General features: G+C 33.2%; 2 protein-coding genes across 2 annotated transcripts; one reads left to right on the top strand and one right to left on the bottom strand.

Moving 5' to 3' along the window:
* Nucleotides 1-2,075: 2,075 nt before the first annotated feature.
* Nucleotides 2,076-4,895, top strand: LOC107022817 (dnaJ homolog subfamily B member 4). The gene is made up of 3 exons (XM_015223403.2): nt 2,076-2,400; nt 2,892-3,454; nt 4,073-4,895. The coding sequence occupies exons 1-3, from the start codon at nt 2,245-2,247 to the stop codon at nt 4,512-4,514; spliced, it is 1,161 nt and encodes a 386-aa protein (XP_015078889.1). The 5' UTR covers nt 2,076-2,244; the 3' UTR covers nt 4,515-4,895.
* On the bottom strand, nt 4,750-11,870 carry LOC107023702 (aldehyde dehydrogenase family 3 member H1). The gene is made up of 10 exons (XM_015224476.2): nt 11,473-11,870; nt 9,688-9,756; nt 9,503-9,599; nt 8,631-8,837; nt 7,166-7,281; nt 6,938-7,042; nt 6,668-6,840; nt 6,477-6,567; nt 5,735-5,884; nt 4,750-5,216 (listed from the first exon to the last, which is right to left on the bottom strand). The coding sequence occupies exons 1-10, from the start codon at nt 11,656-11,658 to the stop codon at nt 4,986-4,988; spliced, it is 1,425 nt and encodes a 474-aa protein (XP_015079962.1). The 5' UTR covers nt 11,659-11,870; the 3' UTR covers nt 4,750-4,985.
* Nucleotides 11,871-12,288: the final 418 nt, after the last annotated feature.

Raw genomic sequence — 12,288 nt, forward strand, 5'->3', positions numbered from 1 at the left:
CATTTCGAATTTTTGCAATATACATACAAATAAAATCATACTAGAATATTGTATTTACTGTAAACAAAGGCTATGAGTCTATGAGAGTAGCAATTCAATCAGGTATCTATGTTGGAATATGATTAAATACAAATCGTATTAAATGTACAATATTCCCTAACAATAACAACTCCATACCAATCGAGTTACGTTCGCAATTTATTTTAAATGTAAAACAAAAACAGATACATGTATGTTCTTTAGGGGAAAATTGGCACTCACAGTTGTGAAATTATGTTTTTTGAAAAAATTGCCCGTTTAAAAGCGGTTCAACATTTGAAGTCCATGGGCTTTATCAAACTGAACAGACAGTGGGATGGGCTTTTAAATTTAGAAGGTAATAAGGCCCATGTGTTCCAGAGGCCCAATGAAGATATGGAAAAGAATTTTTAACATTCTTATTAGTCATCAATACTATTCGTATACACTTTTAAGACATTTACACTACAACAAAAATGACTATTAGCGGTATTTAATTCTTAATTGCCGCTAAATATGTACTTTTAGCGGCAATTGTCACTCTTTGTATATGTCGATAAAGCCTTTAGCGACATTGGTTCTATTGGCACTTAACTAATGCCGGTAAAGACTTTATCACTCTTTATTAGTGTCAATATTTAATGCCGCTAAAAGTTGTTTTTGTTGTAGTGATAACGTATAAAAGTCGTTGATCTGTAACTCAATATATAATTAATATACATACAAATTATGCATTGAATATACACAACATACGAACTAAAATTTATAAGAGAGATTTTTAAAAAATATCTTTGTTGGACTGGCGTGTTATCGATGAAAGGGTCTAACTTTCAAACTCAGGCAAGTTATACATTTGACCAAAAATAATTACATTTGTAAAATACGTATCATTTTTTAATATGATATGTATATTTTATATATACAATTTATTAACATACAAAAATATATAATCCGATCGGCATAATATATGAATGTGCCCTTTAACTTGGCTTCAAATCACATTTATATCCTTCAACTTTGGCTGTGCACAAATAAACACTTAAACTTGTATAAAGTTGAACAAATAGACTCACATGTCCTTTATTTCATCCAACATGTCATTTTTTGTCCTACGTGTATTGTACCATGTACGACTCATGTGTTTATTTATTTAAAAGTTGGATAGTTAAAGTGCCTATTTGTGCATTATGAAAGCCAAGTTTAGAGTTCAATATATGTATTATGCCAATCCGATCTGTCAGCCATAATATATCACTCTATCCTCATATGTTTGTTTGTTTACTATCCGATCCAATAATATCTTTGCGATTAAAACTTATAGGAAATTACCAAAATTTTAAAAAGAAATAAAATGAGACAAAAGAAAAGGTTTGTTAGAAACTTAATTCAGTAATGGATGAGAAGATAACCACGGTAACTGAAAAATTAAGATTAGGATATGTATTAACTAATTGTTATTTAATAATAAGAGTATACAATTTATATTATACTGCGTTTGGTATATATAACTTGTAGATGTTGTATTTCGTCCAAGTAAATAATCTAAATGTCATGTATTTATAGAAATGGTGTCAATTTTGTTTGAGGATAAATTTTTTACGAAGGAACTTACATAAATTCATCAGTTTATCTATTCTACAGCATTATATATTTTATCATATTTTTATGCGTTTAAATACATTTAAATAGTTCATGTATATCCAAATACACAGGATGTAAAATAAATCTAAATTGTGAATACCACATATTTCTTTCTTGTCAATTTAATAATATTACAAATATTCATAATCGTAGGGCGGCGATGACAACAATTATTGATACGTCTGCGGCAGTAGTGGTTGGCATGACACTTTGAAAGTGGTTCCGCTTTCAATATGATTTTATTTTTTAATCGCATTTCAAAATATAATTCTTTTGATATGTAAGTTTGAATTTAAAATTTTTGTTTAAAAATGATGAAACAGTCCTATTACTACATCATAAGTCATATTAATTTTGAATTTAAATTATTGATTTTGGAAATTTTAAATTAAGACTCTTATAAATTTCAAATTGCCTTGTATGGTTAGCTTAATTTTCTTCAACTAATGTTAGCTATTAAAACGCTGGTATATTTTTGACCAACCATCCATTCTAAAATTAGACTTGCAACTAATTATTAATTAATCATAATTTATCTCTCTCTATCTTTCTCTGTGTAATTGTTTTCTTCAATTATTTTCTTCCATGGCAGATCATTCAAGGGCCACATCTCATGAGTTTTGTGGCAGTTTTGGATTTGGAAGTGTTTGTAAAGTTTGCAAATCTTTTGTCTCCATTTTATCTCCTAAGAAAACACATCATAAGCCTAAATCCAATATCCTCCAAGATAATCATCACAAGGTAAATACATATACCATTTTTTGTTCAACTTTAAGACAATGAACATGTTAATTTCTCAAAGTTTTTCTTTTTTTAAAGGAATTTTTATTTTATATTTTTGGCTTAAGAAATCGAAAATGATGGTTCTAATCATTTGGTAGAAACATAAATTAGACATGTGTATTAAACAACAATTATTTGATTTTTGCAAATGTTTGAAAAATCCTAAATTGTTACATGAAAAAAAAGAAATGTTTTTTTATACATGAATGTATTCGAAGAATGATTCATGATTTAAATTTAATGTGTGTTCTAATCATATTTGTTTAAAGTTCAGTACAAAAACGATAAAAAAATTTCCGAAGGATCATCGACTTCGGTTTAAAGTATAAGTAATCTTGCATATATACATTCAAGTAATCATTTCGAGTCTATGTTGCATTCATCACTGATATTGTATTGCATTGCATTGTTAACATAATATTTATTTATTTTTTATAATCAAATTGCAGGTTAGTGTAAAGAAAAGTGGTGCTGATGAAGACATAGATGATGATGATGAACAATTTACATATAAGCTCAATGAAGGACTTAACAAAAAACACCAAAACAACGAACATTACTACTACACAAGTTCTCCTAAATCAAGTCCTCCCCATTCAAGAAGCTCTAGCCCATCTCGACTCTCTAGGACAATTTCTCGAATTTTTCGAGCCACGAGTGTGAGAAATCACAACCATAATGGTGGTGGTGGTGGTGGACCAGCATTAGCGAGCACATTATCGCGTAATGCCAGTAGTCATGCTGACTTAACTAGTCATCATGCAGCTCCAAAATCATTTTCACGGAGCGTGAGCCTAACGAGTGGTGGTGCAGAAGCAACCTCAACAACGTTACCAGCCTCGTTTTCGCGTAGTGCCAGCCGGAAGAGCTCAACTCCGATAATGTTTTCAAGCTCAACTGGATTGGTAAAGCCACCACCAACAGAAAAGACACTTGAATGCACCTTAGATGACTTGTGCTTTGGGTGTGTGAAGAAGATGAAAGTCACAAGAGATGCAATGACAGATAATGGGTAAGGATTCATTACTAGTTACTCTCCGTTTCAATTTGTTTGTAATAGTTTGAATAGTATCGAAGGTGAAATTCTCAAATAGAAACTTTTCACTGCCTGTCATTGTGTTTCAAATACCACAAGTGTAACTCCGTGATCTCCATGATATTGTCATGAAGTTTCACCTCTGGAATTTGAAACTTAATCACAATGACTATCTTTCAAAGATGGAGCAAAAAAGTCGCTAGTAAACGTTATTTCCGCTAACATTTGTATGGCTATAAGGTCTTTGAACCTTGTAATCATCAAATATTTCATACTGCTTGTTTGACTATAAAAGCTTCTCATGAAAAAAGAAAAAAAAAATACAAACTAGTCCTTTTGGCCATCTAGTTTACGAAATATGTACATAGTATACACTAATTTACGTATACATATGATATATATATCTATACATAAAGATACACAACACACATATATCATATACAATCGAGTTATACGCATAGTGTATACTTCGATCATATTTGGTAAACTAGATGGGTAAATGATATATATTGGCAAACCATCCCTTCAAAAAATAGAGATCACATTTATTTGATTCCGTTTTTGACATTAACTAGCTCTGTTCTTTTCTTACAGGTTAATAGAAGAAGAGGAAGTACTAACAATCAAAGTGAAGCCAGGATGGACAAAAGGGACAAAGATAACATTTGAAGGCAAGGGTAATGAGAGACCAGGCACTTCAGCAGCAGATGTAATATTCGTTATCGCGGAGAAAAAACACCCTCTATTCAAGAGAGACGGTGACAATGTGGAGTTGGCAGTAGAAATCCCATTGGTAAAAGCTCTTACAGGTTGTACTATTTCCATACCTTTGTTGGGTGGGGAGAAGATGAGTTTAACGATCGATGATATTATATGTCCTGGTTATGAAAAGATTATAGAAGGACAAGGGATGCCTAAACCTAAAGAGGAAGGGAACAGAGGGAACTTGATTGTCACTTTCTTAGTAGCATTTCCAACTGAAATTGCTGAGGAACAAAGGTCTGATATAGTCAGTATTTTACAAGATTGCTGTTGAGGGAACTGATTTGGTCATTTTATCTTCTTATCAGATGAACCAAAGCTAGCAAAAACAGAGTATTAGGTTGTTAAAATGTAATGTTTCATTACTGAACTAGTTCACTTTTAACCATTTATCACCAACTATTCAGAAGTCTTAGGAGTGTCAAAGGGACAGGTCAAAAACGGATATAATATTCGATTCGAAGTTAATTAGGATAGCCAGTTAGCATTAGCACACTCCTAGAAAAGCATTAGATGACTAACTATTAGTAGAAATTCTATTATTAATAACAATTAGATAATGTAGAACATTTATACAAGAAAAAACAAATAGTATATAGTAACATAGCGAGACATGAAATTTATAAAAGGAGTGACTTGAAAATGTGGAAGGTAATTTATGCCTCAAGGGTAGAGGATCAACTACTTACAAGTGTAGTAGTGGGCTCACACCAGAAATCCCAGATTCAAATATTGAATGGAACTTTTACCACCCAATCAAAGCACGAATGAGCCCGATTATATCACCATTTAACAGGGCTTTGAGAAATCGTGCCTTGCCAGCTGTATAAGGTGGATATCTTGCAGGTACATCCCCAGCAAAACTGCGACGTAGAACTGCCTTCTTATGGCTGAAAGTATCAAACGAAAATTTGCCATGACATGAACCCATTCCACTTTCCCCTACTCCTCCAAATGGAAGAGTAGAAAGCGCAACCTTCATGATACAAATATACAGTTCATCATTAGATTTGATAAGTGTATTGCATCATATATGTTAGATAAAACATGAAATCCAGCAGCATCACGCACAATTAACATGCAAAATTTCTCATTCAGTTTAGATACTCCTCGACATTTGTAATTGAATCCAAAGAATCTCTTTCGAAAATAGTCTCTCCCTCTAAAGTATTGCTTTAAGGTTAACGATACAGAAATTGTATCCTATTTAACTTTCAACTTCAAAAAATCTAAATCACATCTCCTCTAGGAATACTCTAACAAATTATCACTTTGAATTTTCCCAAGTCCCCCATCCCGATCGAAAGATAGATATCCACACTTTCACATTTGCTGGTAAAATATTATAGACTGAGAAAGCTTGAGATCAGTGCAGACAAAGTATATTAGCGTGATTAATTTCAAAGCACGTCCCTTGAGCAGATAAATAAGAAATTTAAGTCATGTTAGCACAAGTGAATTAGAAAATTTGGCTAGAGGCAAAGATAGAATTACTTGTAAAGTGGTGTCATTGATAAGCAGACCCCCTGCTGATATATTCATGACAAACTCCTCCTCCAGTTTCTTGTTGCTTGTGAACAGATATGCTGCAAGTGGCTTTTCTCTGGCTTTAATGAATTGTATAGAATCCTCCACTTTATTGACCTTCACAAATGAAAAGCAAGACTTACTCAAGCCGAGAATTTCACCGAGGCAAATAGTACTGTCAACAGACTATAAACGGAATTTTCTGCAGATGGAGTACTTGAGCTTTATTTTAATTTTTTTTGAAATCGGTAACTTTCTCCTGATTGAGCTTTATTCATTCTCAAAAGTTGGAAATTGGTCATTCTATACTTGTTAACGATGCTGCTAAAATTTATCTTAAACTTTCACAAATGACCTATTGTTTAAAACTTAAATGATGTATTTTGTAGTATATGGGCAGAAATTGCATAATAATTTCCATGAGGATTGAACTGCCAAAAGATATTTATCTATTCAGTTAGGCTGGTTCAAGTAAAAGTAAGAGCAGTAGTTTTTCGAAGTTGTTGAAGTTTTGTTGCTGATGAATTTCAATACCGAAAATACATGAAATTGAATAAATTGTTCTGGAAATATGACCATCTTGTAGACGAATCTAATTCATTGGTTCATAATTTGTAACTGTGTAACCATTGTTATCAGCGAACTTTTTGTTACCAAAAAGGGGAAGTACAGAAGACAAGTCACCTTATACAGGCAGAGTAGGTCATACCGTGATAATAGGAAGTAGAGGACCAAATATTTCCTCCTTCATGATTAAAGAATCTTCTGGGACATCCAGAAGAATTGTAGGAGAGATCTTTCTGAGATGAGGAAAAGAAGATGAATAATAAGTTTCGTCACGTCATAAGCAGACATATTTATAATTAATAGGTTAGTGGAGAAAGAGTGCGGTCTACTCACAAATTATTTTCATCTCTCTGACCTCCATGGACTACCTTATCGACAACCTTATTATCATCCAGTAACTTTGATAGTCGTTGAAAGTGGTTAGCATTCACAATGCGAGATAGATCTCCTGATTTTAGCGGATCCTTTCCATAGAATTTCTCCAATTCCTGTTTCATAGCATCTAGCTGGCGAAGAGGAATCAGAAGAGAAAAAAATAAGAAACAATGAGTAAATAATTTTGCATAATGTCACACATAGTTACTTGGGTTTCATAAAACGCACCAATTTTGGCACACTTTCTTTGGTAGTGATTATATAATCAGGAGAGATGCACGCTTGTCCATTGTTGCAGCCCCACTTGCCAGCAATAATACGCCTTACTGCAATCTTAAAGCAAACAAAAAAAAAAGAAAAATTGATAAATAGAAAAATTGAGAAAGCTTATTATTATGAATTTTGGAACTATACGTTCAAACAACACAGAGACTGTGAGCAAATAAGAAATATTACCTTGTAATCGATGTTTGAATCCACCACAACTGGAGATTTACCACCTAGCTCCAAAACCACAGGTGTCAAGTGCTTTGCAGCAGCAGCCAGCACAATCCGTCCAACTTTTCCATTTCCTACAGTATTATTTGTCCATTAGTTATCATCATAATGAACAGATGAACTACAAATACGTCTTGCAAACAAAACTTGGCAATGTTTGTTTTTTTTGTCATAATACTACTAATGCATATGAGCCTTGCAATCCAAACTAACCACAAGTAGTACTTAAGTCGATCAGACTTATTATTGCACGGAATACCACGTGCACATACAAGGGTGGGCTGATAGATCAATGTCCATCTTGATCTCAATGCTCTTCTCATTTATCAAATTTCCAGTAAGAATATCAAAAATGGAGAAGAAGATATCCCATTATAATGAGATCTAACAAATAACAATAACACAATTTCACTTAGTTCTGTTGTCTCTTTTCCCCTTCCATGGGAGAAGGGGGATGTGTATATGGATCCATAAAGAAGTTAAAGCTCTTATAGCTAAGACAAATTTTAAAAATAAATCAACGACCATATAGTTAAGGGATAGGCAACCCGGCTTGGTGGTAAATACAGCTCCTCTGCAAGAGAAGCTTAGGATTAAAAGTATTAAGATGATATCATGAATCTAATGGTATAAGTAACATACACTCAATAAGATCTCATATATACAACAGTTAAACTTTCTAAAATTCATTGTTGATCTACTGTACACTTCCTTCTCTACATAAGGCTGCTATGATTAGAAAATAAGTGTAGTATCAATCAATCAACCGCCTCAAAATCAATCTAGTTGAGGTCGACAATATGAATCCTTTAAATCCATTTTGCATAATCTGGGTTCATTTCTTGGAAATAATAACCAATTTGTCTTTTAAGACATGTTACAGTTATTTTAAACTCGAAGTTCTCTAGATCTCATACTTAGTCCCCATACTGACATACAAGTTGGCAAACCCAAACCTAATGTAAGTGTAATAATAACAACTAAATTTTAATCTAAAGTAGTTGTTATTGCTTTAATCAATTGTTTGCTTACAGCATTCTGTTCTTAGATAAGTCTGCGTTAATTCAGATCACAGGTATGTTGAAACAACTTCTCTATATGTACCCCATCCCCTTTTAGCACCTTCAATAACCAAAATGGTATACCCATGAACCAGTGTATTTTGAGGTCAACCTAAGACATTGCTAATTCGGGACACCCCTGTCTTGTTTAGACAATATCACCATTGGTCATTGAACTGTAAGGAAAATTACCACATTGTTAACCAACCAGTTAAGTTGTCTTCGAAGCCTAAAAGATAAAAAGAAATTATGTTGCCATCAGAGATGATGGCTGATTTGGGCCATTGTCCATCTTCAACTAATCATCCCAGATATTTTATTCTATAAATGAAATGGAGATAAAGTTGACCAGTTTTTCAAACCTGTGTAAAATATCTTGTCCCATTTTTGCTCTAGTAATGCAGTTGTCTCAGGTACTGCCCCTTCTACAACTCTGATAGCAGACACATCCATATACTGCCCTAACAGCTTTGCAAGCACTGAAGATGTAGCTGGGGCTATTTCTGATGGTTTCAGAACTACAGCATTACCAGCAGCAATAGCTCCAATCACTGGATCAAGGGACAACACTGGAATAGAATGAAGGGGGGGGGAAGGACTGATTAATTAATCTGCATTGTAACTTTTCAACTAAATATCATAAAACAAACAGACATTACTAGTAAATTACTGATAAGGGATAATGGAAAACTAGCTATCAACAAGGACAAAGGCGCCTTGAAAATCTTGCTTGCATCAGAAAAGGATAAAGCATTACAGTAATCTACTTAGTTTTTGGCCTTTTATTCAAGAAAAGCAGAAAATAGTTTGATCAGAGTAAAACTTTGACATTGTGAGTAACTGAGTGAGGGTATGTTCATTTGACATTGTGACACTAAATATGATCTAGTCTTCATTGACAGATAGTTCAAACACAGACGATCAGTGTAACTGAGTGGGGGTATGTCTCTCTGCATTGTGAGTAACACCGATCTAATGTTGCAAAAACAAAAACCAAAAAAATTCATCCTTACATTCATAGTTATTGACATTATCCATCTATACAATGTTTAGTTAGTTTTAAGAGTCACCACAACCCTTGAAGTTTACAACACAACAGAATTTTCTGCAGAGGGAAGTGATTAGTCTGGTTTCTAACTTGAGACTTGCTTAAAGATATATTGGAAGGAGAAGATAAGAGGAAAAACAATTGCATGCACTTATAAAGGAGATAAATAGACAGTTTTTCACTTACAGAACGGATAGTTCCATGCTGATATGACCAATACAACACCGAGAGGTTCTGGAACTATTTCAGCTGATGAAGGAAACGAGGTTAATGAAGCTTTGACCTGTAATTTCCATATGTTAGCATCAATGGACTTCTATTAATTAGTAAGCAGATAGTATGTATATCTATAAATAGGTATAAAAAATTACTTTTTCCGGCTTCATCCACCGTTTTAGTTCCTTCAATGCAAGTTTACATGCTGTTTTCATCATAGAAACCTGCAGTAAAAGAACATATGAATCAGAAGACAGAACGAAAAGTGGGTCAACATAGCTAAGAAGTTCCTCAACTAAAAATCCCTTCCCCTGAACTTCTATATATTCATGATAAAACTATTTCTGCTATAACCAAAACAGAAATAAAGAAATGTGTTCCACCAAATACTTCAATGTAACTGAACTTCATATTTAATTTAATCAAAAAGCACTTTGTAGGTTAAAATTGTTGCCTTCCCAATGCTTTGACTATTCCCAGAGTAATCATGTCATCATAAAACTATTAAACATCAATCTTAGTCAAACCATCCACCAGCACATTCTTCCAGTGATCACTCACATTGATCATATTGAGCACAGCTAGAAATAAGTAAACTACCAGAATTTCCTGTTTATGAAATGTATATTAACTTTAAGTAGATAGGAGAAGATCAAAGGTGCTACAACAAAATTTATTTTAGGATAATGTATTTAGTATCTGCTGTCTGACGGACTGTCCTTCTGATCCACTGATGACAATTAATTTTTCTTGGCACTGCTATGTTGTCGCCGTTACCAGTTGTCACAAATATTTCTTCACTATCTATTGGTGTAAATTCTTAGTCCGTCATAGGACTATAGTCAAATCATGTATTGAATGATTGTCCACCAGTTAACCCTCAAATCATGTCCAAAATTCAGACCATCTAAAACAATAAAACGGAGGTCCAGATCAACATAATATTCATCCTACTGTTTGAAGGAACAAAAAGATTGTCCATCAATAAAGTAGCCGTCAAAAGATATGTTTGATTTGCCTTTAAGTTCAGTACAAGCAAATTTGGATATAAGATTCTAAGGTGAGCAACCAAAATCTAATCTTGGTGATATCTATATACTTTCTAGATTACCAACATCAGGAACAACAATGACCTTTTTATCTTGCTTATGCCTGTCACTCTAACGACCCAATGCAAAGCACAATAGCCAACATTACTTTTTTAAACTATCAAAACGTCTTCAATTCCAGAAAACTAAACACGAAAAGAGAAAACTCGCTTTTCACAAGACTATCTAACTAAGATGTCAGTTAGTTATCGGTTTAGTTTTACGATAATCAAGTGGTCTTGTGTAGTTATGAACCCTTATTTCATTAAAAAGAAGAAACAAAAGGAAGCCAGAAACTCCAACGTTGCATAATTGATTTAAAAGCAGAAAAATAACCCAACAAACAAAAGGTGCCTATAAAATTTTTAGTAATTAATGAACCATTTCTTCCATGTGGATTGTTCAAAGGAAATATAAAAGTCTTCAACCGGAAGAAAAAGACAAAAACAAACAAGTCCCCAAAAATCCAATGATTTATACAAAATTGATAAACAAAAATCAAAATCATTGAGGATTGAGTTCCAAATCTGAGAAAAGCAGAGTATTGCACGCAATTATTCCAATCCCAACTTTATGTTCAACTTCATTGTTCAGATATTATATCAATCAAAAACTCGGAATTTTCTTATCACGCAACGAAATTAGCCGATTATGCAATTCACTCTTATTCAATGCAGAGATAGATTTTCAGCCAGAGATTCAAAACATCAACAACAACCTACACACTGTATTCGCCCAATAGAGTGTACGCAGAACTTACCTCTAACTCATCATAACAGGAAAAATCGATATCTACAATTTTTGTAGATAAATTTAAATTAGGCGATTGAATGAAAAGGAGAAAAGTGATACCTCATGAATAAAGGCTTCGAGTTCAGGCTTAGAGAGGTCAGAATAAAGAGCATCGGTAATCTCCTTCTCATGATTCTCAGCAATCTTCAATAAAGCTTTCAACTGCGACACTCTCCACTCGTAACTCTTCGTCTTCCCACTCCCGTACGTCCCTCTCAATTCCTTCACAATCGCCTCTGCGTCCATTTCTCGCAACCTTTATTCTATATCTATATAATATATGTATATATATATATATATCTGTGTGTTGATTCGGTCGACGACTTTGTGCTCGTCGCCTGTGCTTCGCCGGCGATATATCGTATTATTATTTTAGTTATTAAATGAGTATTTTTAAATACTTGAATATTGTACTCCCTCTTCCTCTAAAATAAGGATGCTTGCAAATAAAATTATCCCAAAGTATAGAAATATATATAAAAGAAATATTTTCTTCAATTAGTGCTTTCTTTTATTTTGAATTTTCATTCTCTCGAGTCCGCCCGCATTAGAGCAGCACGGTAGGGCCTATACTCCCAATTGGATTTTGTCACCGCTGCGCTATTTTTAGCTCAAATACGAAATTTCTAGTTAAGGAGAAACATGTTAATCTCATGCCATAATTCATGTTACTCAATCATAATATTCTAGAAAACATCTAACAAAGATAATTAAATTCATATTTATCACTTCGATGAAAAAAAAATCATTCCTTCGATTTATTTAATTATTTTTATTTGTCTCTATTCCTCGAATAGTCTTATTTCTACTTGTCATTTTTAACATATAAAAAAAATATTTTTTCTATATTTTCCTTCTATAATAAATATTTATCCT

The sequence above is a fragment of the Solanum pennellii genome, chromosome 6, assembly GCF_001406875.1.
Source record: "Solanum pennellii chromosome 6, SPENNV200".
Classification (NCBI taxonomy): Eukaryota; Viridiplantae; Streptophyta; class Magnoliopsida; order Solanales; family Solanaceae; genus Solanum; species Solanum pennellii.